General features: G+C 41.5%; 1 protein-coding gene across 16 annotated transcripts in view; it reads right to left on the bottom strand.

Annotated features, from left to right (window-relative positions):
• LRRFIP2 (LRR binding FLII interacting protein 2) overlaps positions 1-14675 on the bottom strand; it is a 60154-nt gene extending 45479 nt beyond the window's left edge. For 3 of the 16 annotated variants that reach the window (XM_087767211.1, XM_087767226.1, XM_087767180.1), the window contains exons 1-2: positions 14075-14675; positions 3754-3858 (exon numbers count right to left, since the gene is read on the bottom strand). In XM_087767211.1, the coding sequence (XP_087623337.1) occupies positions 3754-3843 (90 nt within the window). In that variant the 5' untranslated portion in view covers positions 3844-3858; positions 14075-14675. Of the gene's footprint in view, positions 1-3753; positions 3859-6786; positions 6872-7221; positions 7546-13895; positions 13978-14074 lie in introns of those variants that run through there. The other 13 variants (XM_087767278.1, XM_087767262.1, XM_087767202.1 and 10 more) reach the window with 12 other exon arrangements.
• Between the last annotated feature and the right edge of the window lie 109 nt (positions 14676-14784).

Here is a 14784-nt window from a genome sequence, read left to right on the forward strand (position 1 = left end):
TACCCTGACAATTAAGTAACATGACATTTTTACCAAAGAACAAACTGCACTCTACCCAAAGTTTGAGCAGCTACAGAGCAAATTTTAAATCCTAATGAATATTTGTTCTCTCTCACGAGAAAACACCTCTTAAGAGTTTCCAGGCTCCTGCTATACAGTGAAAACAGGATCATGAGAACAGTTCCTGAAAGAATACCGACAAGATGCTACAAGGAGAAAATTAAGTGAATAATGATGCAATCATCCACGAGCGCTAGTTCTTTGTCATCTAGAGTTATTCAGCCAAGAAGACTAGAAGGGTTGCTGAAGCAAGCACAGAAAGAAAGGATGTAAAAGGTAAATCCTGATTGTCCCTTCAAATTGCTGCTTATCGGGTTGAGGCTGGTGAGATGACAAGAGTCAGACTCTTCTCACTTTCTGGCACAATGTTCATTGTATCTGAGCTTGAACTGAAGTCAATGTAAGAATGCAGAAGTGACTGAAACCTCTGCTCTTGCATGCAAGGCTGGTCTTGGATAAAGAGGTCCCAAGTAATCCTAAGAGATGCCTGGTGACAACAGGTTACTGCTGAATATTTAAAATGAACACAACTTGTCTGTAAATTACAAAGACAAGTGAAGCAGTGATGCAGATGTCAGCTGAAGATACTCTATTCACAAAACAGCTTTATAAGCAGAGAATCCCCACAACAAGGAAAACTGATCTTGAGATTGTATCAGCTGTATCCAGTGTAGACTGTGAATATAGCCTTGAGAATATGAACCTCAATTTTTATTTATTTAGTTATTTGTTAAACAGAAAGGATTCCTGCATAAGAACCTAATCTGGACAGGAGCCAGAAGTCACACGAGACAATCCCTATCTGCTATTTGGAAAGGCAGAACTTTCCACAGGACAGAAGGAACTGTTTTCCACACCAGCTGGCTTATATTCTTTGTCAATCTGAGAAAGCTAACAGCTTCAGAATCCATTACAAAAGCTAGAGAAGGAACAGAAGGTGGTATAAAGGAACTCTTCATATTTTCAGGAGATCCCTGGATATGTACATCATCTTTACTCTTCCTCAGGTTCAATGAGCACAGGAAATTCAATGCCAGGAAGGATAACACACAACAGAATACAAAGTAGGTCCCAAAAAAAAGATGTCTGGTAACTCAGAAGTTCTTGGAATAAGGCAGTAATTCACTCCAATGTTGATGTTTTAGCATGCTTGTGCCTTGTTTAGTGCAGAGGCATTGCAGAAGAGCTTGTCTCAATGCAAACTCCCACAGCAAGGAAAAGATATGAAAGTACTCTCTACACAACAGTGCTAGTGCTACAAGAAGTGAAGGGGAGGAGACACAACCAACAGAGGAAAAGTTTTCTGATGCAGAGGAAAGATGGAGAAAATGAAAGAAATCTCACATGGAAGTAGTTTAACCAAGCCCCTCAGATCCTATGATAGTGCCCTTGCCTTCCATTAAGTATTTTCATACAACATATCAGATTCAACTAGTACAGAAAAATGACTATAGAGAAATGAATTCATTGGATCAGTACCAAAGAATTCTTTGCACAAAATTTCCTAGAAAGCAGATGTTTGTTGGCACCAAAAGGAAGATACCACTTTTTTTGACACATCCCATAGACGTCAATTTTGTCAAATTAGGGTGGTGAGAAAGAATAAGATTAGTGCTTTCTGAAATCTGAACTTTTGGAGGGAAAAAACCTGAAACTTCATACACTACACTAGAAGTCTTTGCTAGTATTACAAACTCTGATAATTCCTAGTGCCATTTTTTGACTGCTCTGAATCCCAGAGCACTTCTGTGCAGTTTTTCCTCCTTCTGTTTCAGCATATTCTGTATACCATCTCTTGATACCTAGAACACCTTTTAGGAATATTTTACTCACAAGGCATCTGACTTTTGGATTACAGGACTCAATTCAGCTGTTGTAAGTAACACCTGCTAAAAAGGTAATTTCAGAAGAGGAAGTTGACAAACAAAACACCCTTTGACAACAAAAAGATGAGCAAGCCATGTTGCTGACATACAGGCCTCAGAACAGTAAAGTACATCTACTCTATATATTCATGCACTGAGAATTGGCATGTCCTATATCAGCATGGTAACTGAAAACTTGTCCCCAGCCTCAAATGATAAGGCAATATGTATGGATTAGTAAAATCAGATGTTACTTAAAGACCGAACTTAGTTTTGTTAACTGGCCTCTGCTGTTCTATCCTAAGGAATGCATTCTGTTCCTTTAAAAGTTTTCTTTAGAATAAGTTGGCTAACACCATGAATTACAGCTACCAATTCAATGACAACAGCTGCTGTCTGACATGGGATCTAAGGGCCAGCTTGTCCTACACAGACCTCTAGCTGTGAGACCTAGTATTAGTTTAATTTAGCATTAAGGGGGAGAAAACCTTTCATTTATGTTTAATTTACACTCATGCTCAAATTTTGAGGGGCTTAGTGACGTAAGAGAACAAAGCCCCACAGTAATTTTAAGTAAGATAATACTTATTACACCTTGCTATTGAGACCTTTTTTTCTAGGCTAAGTTGCAAGCTGATGTTGCTGTACTGGAACCATGCAGAGAACACTCGAAAGCAATTTAAAGCCCAATTCCTTCTCCTTCATTAACTCTTTTCCCCAAAAATGGGAGATGAAATTTGATGAGTGAGGTTGTACATGACTCAAAGGCCCACACAGAACATATCTGGTAGGGTGAGAACTTCCATCAGATTTGGTGTGAACATAGCTTTTTGAAGTTACCAACTAAATGAAAATGATTTTTTTGCTGACAGAGCATTTCCTTTGCCTACAGTCTATGATGGCTACATTTGAAAATTCATACAGAAGCTCCGTTTTCAAAGACCTATCACCTATTTATTTTGTCTTACATACACATATTATGTGTATATACTATACACACACACACAGATGACAGTTTACATTGCAAGGCCAATTAGAGTCTGCATATCGCATTTACGTCAACTAGGGCGAGCAGCTTTGTCAATAGTGTAGCTCAAAACTTCTGTATCCACTTGTACACAAACAGTACTAAGGCTTTTGTTTCCAAGTCACAGCATTTCCTCCCAGAATAACTCACGTCCAAACAGACGTCTGTAAGACTCTAAATTCCAGCTGCCTCCTTCCTATATCCGGTGGGACAAAATTCCCCTTTGTATCAACTTCTTGTTAATTACTGTTTTGGCTGGTTACCTCCAGCTCTCTGTTTTTCAGGTGGTGACTCTGTTAAGAAAGTCCTGGTGTAGTGTACATATTAGGCTTATTTTGACAGAAATGTGACTTTTCAAATTTGAGATAGAATATATTACAAATACCTTTTAATAATGATTATTACTCATTCAATACTAATACACTACTTACCATCTTAAGACCACTACACACTGCAATGGGGTAAATGTGGAATTTTTTTGGTTTTAGACCTGAGATAGCAACTGGATTTCTCATTTATCTTTAGCTAAGCATATAACAATCTGTAGAAATACCTGCCAAGTTTAAGTGTGATCCTGTGAAGTTACAGTAATCATACAATTAATATATCCTTGTAACAACATTTCAGTAAATGGGATTTTCTTTTTTTTTTTTTTGATTGAAAATACTCTTAGTTTATATTGTCACATTTTTGGCTAATTACACTTTTTAATGCACAGCTCAAAAAAAATTAACTTTTTCTAGATAATGAGATTGCTTTCATCCCTATTTCTGAATTCAAGACAATTTGAAATTAACAAACCTCTCTGGCAATGTTACTCAGAGCTTCATCTTCTGCAGAAAACCTGTCTTTCACTGGAGTTCTCTTCCGTCCCGATCCAGGAGTTCCCATTTTTATTCTCTGGTGCTGTATTTGCAAAAACAGACAGGAAAAACCTCAGTTTTCAGATCTGGAATTAAAACCAAACAAACAATCCATACCCCAAAATGTAATAAATTTTCCAATTCTTTAGCTATATAATACTCAAGAAACCTACATGCCATTGGCACAAATTTATCCAGCAGTTGTATTTCTGGGAAAACTTTATCACAAAATCTTGTGGCAGCTTTATAGAACACCACTTCATCCTACAAGCTGCATGCACAGCATTTTTCTACTGAACAGAACCCATCAGTTTACTTACGGCTTCAAAGTTACGCACAACTATCAACTGCTTCTAGCTCAATGACAATATCTATGTATCCTGCCACTTTTCACAACTCCTAAAAATAAGTATCCATTTAATTTTACGGACATGAAGAAAACCTATACTCAACAAGGGGTTCAGGAATTAAACTTACACGATCATTAGGGCTCTCTCCAAAACAGAAAAGAGAGATTCAGCAGACAAACTTTTCAAAGCATCCAAGCAGGTAGATGGGGCTTATTTATATTTTAATCCAGCTGTTCTCATTCAGCTGCAACTGAATGAGAACTGCAGTCTTCTACTAAAGTAGAAGTTTTACTATAGCAGAAGTAAAGACATTTCTAGACAAACAAACATTATTTTGCCTAACAAGATTCCTAATTTGGGAAATGCAGAGAAACATACTAGCATCAGATACCCAGAACAATAAAGTACCCTCTTAGTCATCTTCTTCCAGAAACCTGTTATTGATTGCAAGAATATAAAAATCACCACCAAACCAAAACATAGCACATACAGCCACAGACAGCAAAACATTACTCGAAAAAAAAAAATCTAAATTAGTTTTTTCAAATATCCTAAAGAAACCCTACTTCCAGACACCCAGGTCCTTCCAAATGCCAGATCAGAATTTGGTGGTAGTCCAGCTATTTGATATAAACGAGATAAGTGTCCCACACAGGGCTTGGGAAAACACCTTATTTAGAACAAAATTTTCTTCATGCAAATAAAAAAAGGTCTAGAAGGGAAGTACTACTGGCTATCCTTTTGAAACTGAACTGGGGAGAAAGAATGTGACGGGTATTTTTGTGCAAGCACAGTTTTTACTTTATTATTTTTATACAGCGATCACAAAGCCAAAATATATCGAGGTGTCTTCTGGCACTCAAAGATTTCAAGTAGCATTACAGCTTTTTTTTTTTTTTTTGTATTTTAGCTTCTACACTTCTCCTTCCCCCCCTTCTGCCACTAGTCCTCTCTTTTCCTTGGAGGCAGGAAGTCTTTTATTCTGCTTCAAATGCTGCAGGTATTTTACTGTTCTTTATGTGCTTAGATGAGGGAAATCGAATATTTGCTGATGAGAGAAAAGACAACGAAGACTTGAAACTAGATGTCCCTCTTCTTAAAAGCTCCTGCATAGGACAGATACAACAATTATGCAATAATCTTATTCATTTCCAGTTGCTATTCCAAGGCCAAAACTAAACATACTCAATCCTGCAGGTGTACAACTACTCCATTGTGTAAAAACCTTGAAGGAGAGCTTGCAGTGTTTGCAGATGAGTAGTAGAGGAATAAAACCACATATCTGAAGGGGCCAGAGAAGATGCAGTTCTGTCCTCCAGTAATGAACACACACTCCTGATGGGGAAGAGTGGACATAAGTTTTGCAGTGCAGGGTGTTTGGATAAAATACAGGCATTTGGGCCAACACACAGGACTCGCCTGCCAGGGAGTGTTTTTACCATCTGCCTGTGGCTCATGGTTCAATTTATTTGTTACTCCCCCACAAAATAATTTATTTTTTGCTGTTGTTTATTTTGGCTTTAATTCCGGTGTTACGTAGCAGCACACTTTCAGGAAGAAATACAAGATTCCAGCCACACTATTATCGGAGGTTGGGATGGGTCTTGGAAGTAGGGCAGTAGAGCTCCAACTCAGGGTGAAGGGAGACTCTGAGATAAGGCCTGGGACAAGTATTGCCACTGGTGATCCATTAAGAGTCTGTCTTTTTAGTCTTAAAAGCAAGCAAGCAAATTTATATTTTGTATTTAGATTAATTTAGATATATACATGCAGAAAGCAGTTTGGAGATCTCTGTGGCAAAGGTTTAAGCTTAGAGCTACAGGTTGCTGCCCACATTCAGAAGAAATGCCTCAAAAAACCTTCATCTTTTTTCAGTAATTCTTACTGTCTGACTTCAAATAAGAAAAGCAGATAGGGCCCAAAGTAGAAGTTGTATCATCAACACATAAAATAATACTCCCATACTACAGAAGGTTTTCACAAGGTTGTATATGAGCCAAAAAAAAAAAGAGAAAAATCAAGAAATTGTTATTACAATAGTTCATGTAAACAACAGAACTCAAACCTGCCTACTAAAAAAGTGACTAAGTATGAAATGAAATTCTTTTAATTTGTATGTTAAGGGTTGTATTTCTTAACTAAATATTTACCATATAAGTAAAAACTGCAGAATAACTGCACATACCATAGACTTGAACTGCATTTGTGGACATCTTTTAAACAACGTACCACTTCTAAGAGACAGCTGGCTTTGGTTTGTTAATTCAGTGAGATTCTCTTAGCTGGCAGATTGATTTGGGGAATTGAATGTAACAGGTTATATAACTATTTTTAATATAGCCATGTTCAGACTGACAATAAGTACATATATAGATATGTGTGTGTGTGTATATATATATATATATATGAGTAGTGAATTTAAAAAAAATTAGATGCTGATGCTTTAAATGAGCAAAAAGCACTTCATCTCAGCCTCACTGTAGCATAACTGTGCCAAAGTCGCTGTGGAGGAAGGCAAGTGTGGCATCCCTTCCAGCCATCTGCCACACTGCTCACCTAGGATGAGCACAGAACTCCCGACAGAGCCCAAACCCAAAAAAAAGGAAGCAGGGACAGATTACCTGCAAGGTACACTGAGATGTTGCCTTTGCCTGCAAGGAGGCGTTAGGAAAGCCAAAGCTCAGCTGAAGTCAAAACCAGCAAAGGCTGATAAGGACAAAAAGAAAGGCTACTATAAGGACACTGGAACAAAAGATAGACTAAGAAAACTGTAGAGCCATTGCTTAGTGATGCAGGGGACATAGCGGGGGGTGCGAGCAAGGCCCACCCTTGGCAAAAGGGCCTGGATAATAACAAATGTGACAATAGGAGTTTGTGTGTGCGTTAATAAAAAACGCAAAACTGTCTGACAGGATATTTGCCCAAAACCAGTCATATTGAAGAGCAAAAGGATCATCAGTTAGATTAAACAGTAACTAGAGAATGACAAAGAAATGTTGGAAATAAAGGAGTCCTCTTGAAAATAAGTATAAAAAAAAAAATATGAAAAGCTGTACCAGTGGGAGAGGCCTTGGAAAAGAAGCAGCAGCAGTCAAAACCTGGTTTGATGCTGCCCGAAGTCACCCCGCTGACTGCATCCTGATATCTGTCCAGGCCAGACAGCGCAGCATCCCTCCTGGAGGACGCAAGGTCCTGCGCTCCAGCTAGCAGGCGGTCAGTACAGAGTGCAGCAAGGGAGGAAAACCCACACCTCCGGTGCACAGATGCGAGCTTGTGAGGTGCGCTCTCGCGGGCACGTGCATTAAGGCATTGCAGGGAACAGCACAGGTACACTCAAACCTAGAGCGCCCACATCTCCAACAGGAATCATGCGCAAATAGGGAACCCTGGAGTTGAAGAACAGAGGGTAATTAAACATTGGCCTAGAGAGGCTGGGAAAAGTCCAGCCCTGAAGACATTCAAAACTTGACCGGACAAGGCTCTGAAAAACCTGCTCTAATTGACCACACTTTGGGCAAGGGGTGACCTCCAGAGATTCCTTCCAAAATAAAAGATTACATGATTCTATAGTTATTATTGCTGCCAGCTTTGAAACTAAAGCTCAATATAAGGTTTTTAATAAGTTGTTTTAATATTCCTTCAAGGGTCATGTCACAATTTCTTCCACTCCATGTAACTTTTAATTGAGCTGATATCAGAGTATTTCATGTCTTGTTACACAGTTCAGTACTAGAGAGATCTAGTTCTATTCCTAACAGACTAATTAGTCTAATACTAAGTGTATCATGATGTCACCTCTCAGAAAAATATAAGGTGCCAAATATTTCACATGCATGCAGAAATATTTCTTAGGTGCTTCACTTCCATAACTTGCTAATTACGGGAAAAATTATTTTGCTGCATGTTACAAAGAATTTAATATATGCTGTAACATTAGAATTTTCACAGAAAATAACTGAAAAGAACCCCAAAACAAAACACAACCACACAAAGAACAGTTTGTTACACTGGCCTTCCGAAACTATGAGATAATAAAAGGAAATTACATTATAATCTGCTGTATTTACAGTTCAGAATTCCTGAGTCATATCTATTACATGTTTATTTCTTACTGTAGGCTGGGCTACACATTGTATTACACGACTGATTAAATGACATCCTGTTGTATTTCATTCCAAAAAAGTGAAGTGTCTGAAGTCCCCAAACAAACCAGAAGGCTTGTGAGGAAATCCCTCAAGTTCCCTCTCTCATTTGTCTTTACTTCAGGCCTAAATGAATTTTATCTCTTCCAAGTCTTTGCTGTCTACTCTTCTTCCTATTACCTTCTGACTAAAGGTTTTCTTTGTTTCTTTCTCACTTCCTAGAAAAAAGCGTGACCCATCTTACATAAAACAGAAGCTACCCTACAACGTAAGGCCCTATCACTCACCACCTTCACTGGCACCACCTGTTCTGATGCCTGGGTCTATGCCAGTGTATTTGGCATCACATACATGCAAGGCATTCAGATACTACAGTGTGAACAGGCTATAAATAAACAGACTGAAACTCTCATTTTCTCTTTCAAGTAAGACCACAAGATAATTAAAATTCACCTGTGTAGACACAATCTCTGTGTATTTGATCCAACAACAGAAAAAAGCAGCCCCGCTCTAGAACCACTAGCTGTTAGAACCAGCCTCAGTTTCCTAATTAATACTAGAATATAAGCCAGCAGCCCCTGAATTTCAAGTCCAAAGCCACAAACACAGCAGCTTATATCTTTAAAGAAGTAAATTCTTTTAATCCTGAGAAGGAGTTGCACCTTTTGTCCATAATATCCAGGCAAAGTTTCTTGCCGTTTCAGTTGTCCACTTGCAAAGTTAGTGTTTTTATCCGCTACAGACCTTTACACAGTTGAATCAAGTGGACCATAAAGGAGGTTCTACAGAGTACTGCAATAGTGCTAACTGCCCCTGCTGCTGGAAACTGATATCTTTGACATGTGATAAGACAGATAAACACTACTAGGAAGTTGTTCATTATAAAATATCACCTGAATGTAATTTCACAATATTGGAGTACATAAGTACCTAGGTTTGTTACAGAATTTTATCTGTCTCCTAAACAAGAAATAGTACTAAGCATTCTCTCAACAAAAAACACAGATCTTATAGAATATGTAGTAATAGTCTGTGTGAACAATTTCTATTATAAGTTGATTCAATTTAAATTAGTGGCTAAATTCTTTGATTTCATAAGAACACTAAAAGGCAACGAAGCCAGTGGGAGAGGGGAACATCAACACAGAGGAAGGCTGGAATTTCTTGAAATCAAACAGTCTAAAAACCTAAAAGAAAGCATCTGAATGAAGGTTACTTGGACAAATAATGTTAGAAACACATGAATAAGTAAGGAGGATGAATGTAAGAAGCAGGAGCAGGAGGAGAAAAAAAAACAACAACAACATTCCTCACCAGCCAACCAATCACAGGTTGCTGATAAAGCACAAACGGTAGTAACTCGTTTTGATTTTTGACAGTTCCACAAATGGTAAATATACTAAAAAATATACTTATGAAATGTACTAAAAAGACCAAAAGCTTTTTCAAATACCTAACTAAAAAGAAAGCTCTAAGAAGCAGGAGTGCTATGCAATGATGATGGAGTTGAAATTAAAGAATCTAAATACACTTCATAAGTTAACTGAACACTTGCTCTTTACTTCAACAAATGAATACTGCTGATGAGCGAAGGTATGGAAGCTACCATACCCACAATTAAAGCAAAGTTCTAAAAGTTAATGTGCTCAGAACAGTGGAAAACCCAACCCAGCAATTTTAAAGAACTGTCTCATGAAACTGCAGCTCTACCAACACAAAGCTACAAACAAGCCAGAGGTATTATTACTGCAAAACAGCAGAAGTAGCATTCATATCTGAGAAGGAGCAGAAAGAATCACATTGGAAATCACAGTCTTATTTGCTTAACCTTCAGTGCTTTGTCAAAGCAAACTCTAAAGGAGACACATAAATAAATGGACACAGAATAACACCACATTACTTTACTTGAGTTAAAATTATGCAAGACTAACATAAGAGTCTTCCCCACAAGACGCCCCTATACAAGGGTACACTCCTTAGAGTTAGTCCGTCTGTCCATGGGCCCAAAAGCACCCGAGAAAGAAAAGGAGCTGCATGATCACAGGGTGACCATGACCCAACAAAGGAGTGTGTGGGGAGCGAGAGAGGGAAATAAACGGGGTTTTAATGCAATAGTTTCAAGGACTCATTTAGAATTTTCATTCAGAATAACTTTGTTCAGAAAAAGATTAACTGAAACTAGAGCTATTGCAAAAAAAGAGCTGCTAATATGAGTAAGAGAGCCTAACATTACAGGGAAGAAGCAAAGACTGAGAAAAGCATGTAATTACTGTCTGCCAAAAGATTACAGTGCTTACCACTATGATGGAGGCAGTTATTCCAGTTCATGAATAGTGTTTCCATTAAAAAAAAAAACCAAAACAAAACTGTTCATCTCTAATCACAGCCCACTTCAGAAACCATTGGCATAAAATTTCTGCTCTGAGTGGACAAGCTTGTGTCAGCTTCTTCAGGCAAAAAAAGTCACTCTTTGGAGAGTTGACAGTTAATCCAGCACAAGCTGACAACTGCACAATCTGCCCCTTTAATGCAGCATATTTGCATTTTATTTGCTATTTTAATATCTGGGAAATACACCTTCTTATGAATTCATGGTGTTTGGCAATAGAATGACAATTCCTTAGAGGGGGTTGAAATCCCTAAGTTTGTTGGTGTTATGAAGCTATGCATGAACAGAAAGTCACCGGTTAAGACAATCAAAAAGCCATTACACAGTCTGCAAAAGTATTGCCTGATGGAGCCATAAAGTGTAACCGTGCCTGGGTAGTGTTGGTAAACTTAAAGCAATGCAGGACAGTAACTGTACCAATGTATCCTACAGCTCTGTGGAACTACCAGGCACCTCCAGACCCACCAAACTATCTTTGGTGGCCTTCCTCAATCTTTTCAAATTAGCAAAATGCCAAGACAACATCATGCAGTGATGCAACATTAAGCAGTGGCACTTATTTTATGAAGTATGAGTTCTCTGCCAGTCAGCTGCTAACAGCTGCACTTGGAGATACCATTACTCCACAAAATAAAACATTACATACAGGATATTATCATCAGTGACAAGAAGCATCTCCAAAGCTCTTATAATGGTCACTCACCAGAGGATCTCTCAGGGCATAATGTAAAGCATAAGTAGGTTTCAGAGCAGCAGTGTAACACAGTTGGACTCTTCTAGAGTCAGTGCTACCATAAATGCCAAAGATCCAGGAACAAACTAAGAAATCAAATGTGATTTTAAAATATGAGGAAATGACAGTACTATAATGAGCACCATGAAAAATGATGGGAATGCATAATAAAAAACAAAGTCACAAGAATCTTCCATTAAGTATTTATTCTAAAATGGAACAACCATCATTTTTACACTGTCAGTTTTTTCAAAGTGACTATCCTTTCTGTCATTTTGCAAAAGAATGATTCATTACTCATTGAAAAAAAAAAAAACCACAAAACAAAACACTGCTACTATATTGAGGCTCCATTTTTTTAATGAAACAAACAGAGAGCCCCATGGTAACAACCCACATTCAGCAACAAGCTGCAACTATTTAAGATATTTTTCCATTACCAATTTAATACACTCCTACACTCTTTTCTACTACTGCTACACTTAGAGTACAACGAAGAAAAGCTACTGAAGCAAGCAGGACAAAGCCTCCTGGGTACCCCTTAGAGCTTTCTCCACCTGCTGTTTCTTCGACCAGCTGACATCAGACCTGCTGACCAGCCCTCTGCTGTGGTAGCAGCCTGGCAGGCTTAGGAACACTTGTTCCCACCTGGCCCTTTGGGAGGTGCCCCTTCACCTCTTCCCTTGGAGCAGCTCTAACTCTGCACGCCTAATTAAAAAAAAATATTAACTTTATCATCTTCACAAGCAGACAGCACTATTTACATAAACTCTTTTCAAGGACATGTAATGCATAAACACAAACTGCCCATTACGCACACTTAGATGTTACCTAGTTTCCAGATATTCAAGATAATTAATTTGGATTACTTTCTCAGAAAGCATCTCTAATCATTTTTTGTAACACTACGGGACTGTACTGACCCATAACTGTCACCACACACCTTCACATCAGGATCTTACGAACACAAACAACAACATAGTATCAAATCTGTTACTCATTTCTAATCCTTTGGTGGCATTATATACCAGAGGTATTCAATTATATATGATACCAATCTAGGTTTCTTGGGTATATGCACATGACAACTTGTGCGCTATGTGAAAGTCTAGACCTTAACATGTTCTACAGATCCCCACTACTTGGAATCCAATTTAAACAGCACTTGCTAAAAGTTCACACGTGTTAAAGTACTATGCCATCTTCCAAGACAATGAGTGTCGTTAAAAAAAAAAAGAAAAAAAGAAGGTCCTTTGCAGTAAGAAAGTACTGATGTTCAGGGCAACAAGCTTACACCTGACATATTTCACACAACTGTCTTCTGTTCACAAGTTCTCAGCTACAGCCAGGTATTCAGTTCAGGTTAAGACTGACTTCACACTCCAAGGTAAACATCTCCAAACACAAGTAACACAAAGCAACGGAAAAAGCATGTCATGTACGTCAAACTATTTTATACTGCTAGAGCACCTTTCATCTGTTCTTACATCATCACTAAGCAATTACACAAACCACGGAAGCAGAGGTATGTTAAGAATATAACTGTTTCTGAGCCCCAATACGTTTAATTACATCACTTTACAGCCAAGACACAATGAACATTTAAGGAACTCACCAGACAAGCATTGATTTAATCTTACAGGAAATTTGTAACAAAAAACCCCACACATCTCCAAAGATGCTTGGTGCTAACACCGATACTTTAAAGGGATTAAACTGATCCTAGACCCTCCTCATTTGAAGCCAAAAGTGTCTGTAAGCCTCTCTAAAATGAGGGAGTCCCTAAGTAGATCATAAAAATTCCATGTAGTACCCCTTCATCTACAAAACGTTTTTATTATCAGTGAAACACAACACTGCCCTTCAATCCACGCCAGGATTCAAACTGGAAATCACTGAGCGCACACGGAGCAGATCACAGCCCAGAGCTGTTTTCGGGCTCCTTCCAAACTCATGAACGTGCCAGTCTCTCTTATCACCACCAACAGTCTCTTTGCAATTATAGCAGCAGGGCACGCTACGAATAAATAAATAAACGTGCTCTGAAATTAAAAAAAAAAAAAGGGCCCGACTAAGCATCAGAAAGCCTGCCCGAAGCCTACCGCCCCCCCTGCGAGGGGGCAGGCCCTGCCGCCCCGGGGAGCCGCGGTACCGCGCTCCGAGGAAGGGCGAGGGGCAGGCACCGAAAGGCGCACAGCTGCGGTGGCAGGACATCTTCCTCTCCCTCCCTCTCATGCCACCGTTTCCACTCAGCGCCGAGGCGTGCCCCGCACCCTCCCCCGCAGGCCTGCGGGCCAGGGCCGAGGGACCCAGCCCGGCGGGCGGCCGCAGCCCGCCGGAAGGGCTCGGGCGGCCCCGGCTTCCCCTTGCCCGCCCGCATCGGCTCTGACAGCGGCCACAAAGAGGGAGGCCGCACCCCACCGCCCGCAGCTGCCGCCGTTATTGTTTCCCTTTCTGTTCACCTACCTGACGAGGGAGTCCCGGCGGAGCCGCCGTGCCCTCCCCGCTTCTCTAAACCCGAAGAACCGGGTTCCCACCCTGCTTCCCCGCCCCGTCCGGGTTTGTGTGTCTATGACACCCTCCCCCCCCCGCTCCCTGATCCCCGGCCCTCACCCTCTGCTTGCCCGGGCCCCGAGGAGCCTTACCTGCGGGCCAGCCCGCTGCAGCGCCGCAACGCCTTACCGGGGGGGGGGGGTGGTGGGGGGGGGAGGGTTGCTTCACTCTCCCCTCCCCGCCTTCCACGGGTGCGCGGGGCTCGTGGGTGCCGGAGCCGCCTCAGGCTCCTTCCTTCCCTCGCTCCCCACGCCCAGAGTCCAAGGAACAGAGGCAGAAGCCGCCCCAGGGCGAGGGCGGGCGCCCGCCGGGCACGGACCGGCCAGGGGCCGCGGCAAGGCGGCGGCTGCTACCTCACCTCACCCTTTCCCCACCACCACCTCCCGCCCCTTCCCCCGTGAGGGGCCGCGGGAACCGGAGCTTTAGGCAAAGACGAGCCGCACCGCTCCAGGCCGCCCTCCTCCTCCTCCTCCCCGCCCCGCACTCTTGCCTCCTCCCCTTAACGCCGGGCGGTTACAGCCACACCGGGAACCCCGGGTAGGGAAACCGCGGCGAATTTCACGCCGCCCGCAGGGTTCCGCGGAAGGAGGAGGGAGGGCGGCCGGCCGGCAGCCGCGGCGGGAGCGGGACGCCACCCACGCTGCCGCCCGGACCGGCACGCAGCCGCGCTGACCCCCGCCCCAGCCCCCGACACAGGCCGGCGAGCCGGACGGCGCAGGCGCCCGCCGCCGTGGGGGAAGGGGCGAGAGGGCGGCGCGCAGGCATGCGCAGAGCAGGGGGGCGGACGGGTGGGCGCGGCTGC

Source organism: Nipponia nippon, unplaced genomic scaffold (assembly GCF_047370975.1).
Source record: "Nipponia nippon isolate SJK-2023a ecotype South Korea unplaced genomic scaffold, ASM4737097v1 scaffold_1, whole genome shotgun sequence".
Taxonomy (NCBI): Eukaryota; Metazoa; Chordata; class Aves; order Pelecaniformes; family Threskiornithidae; genus Nipponia; species Nipponia nippon.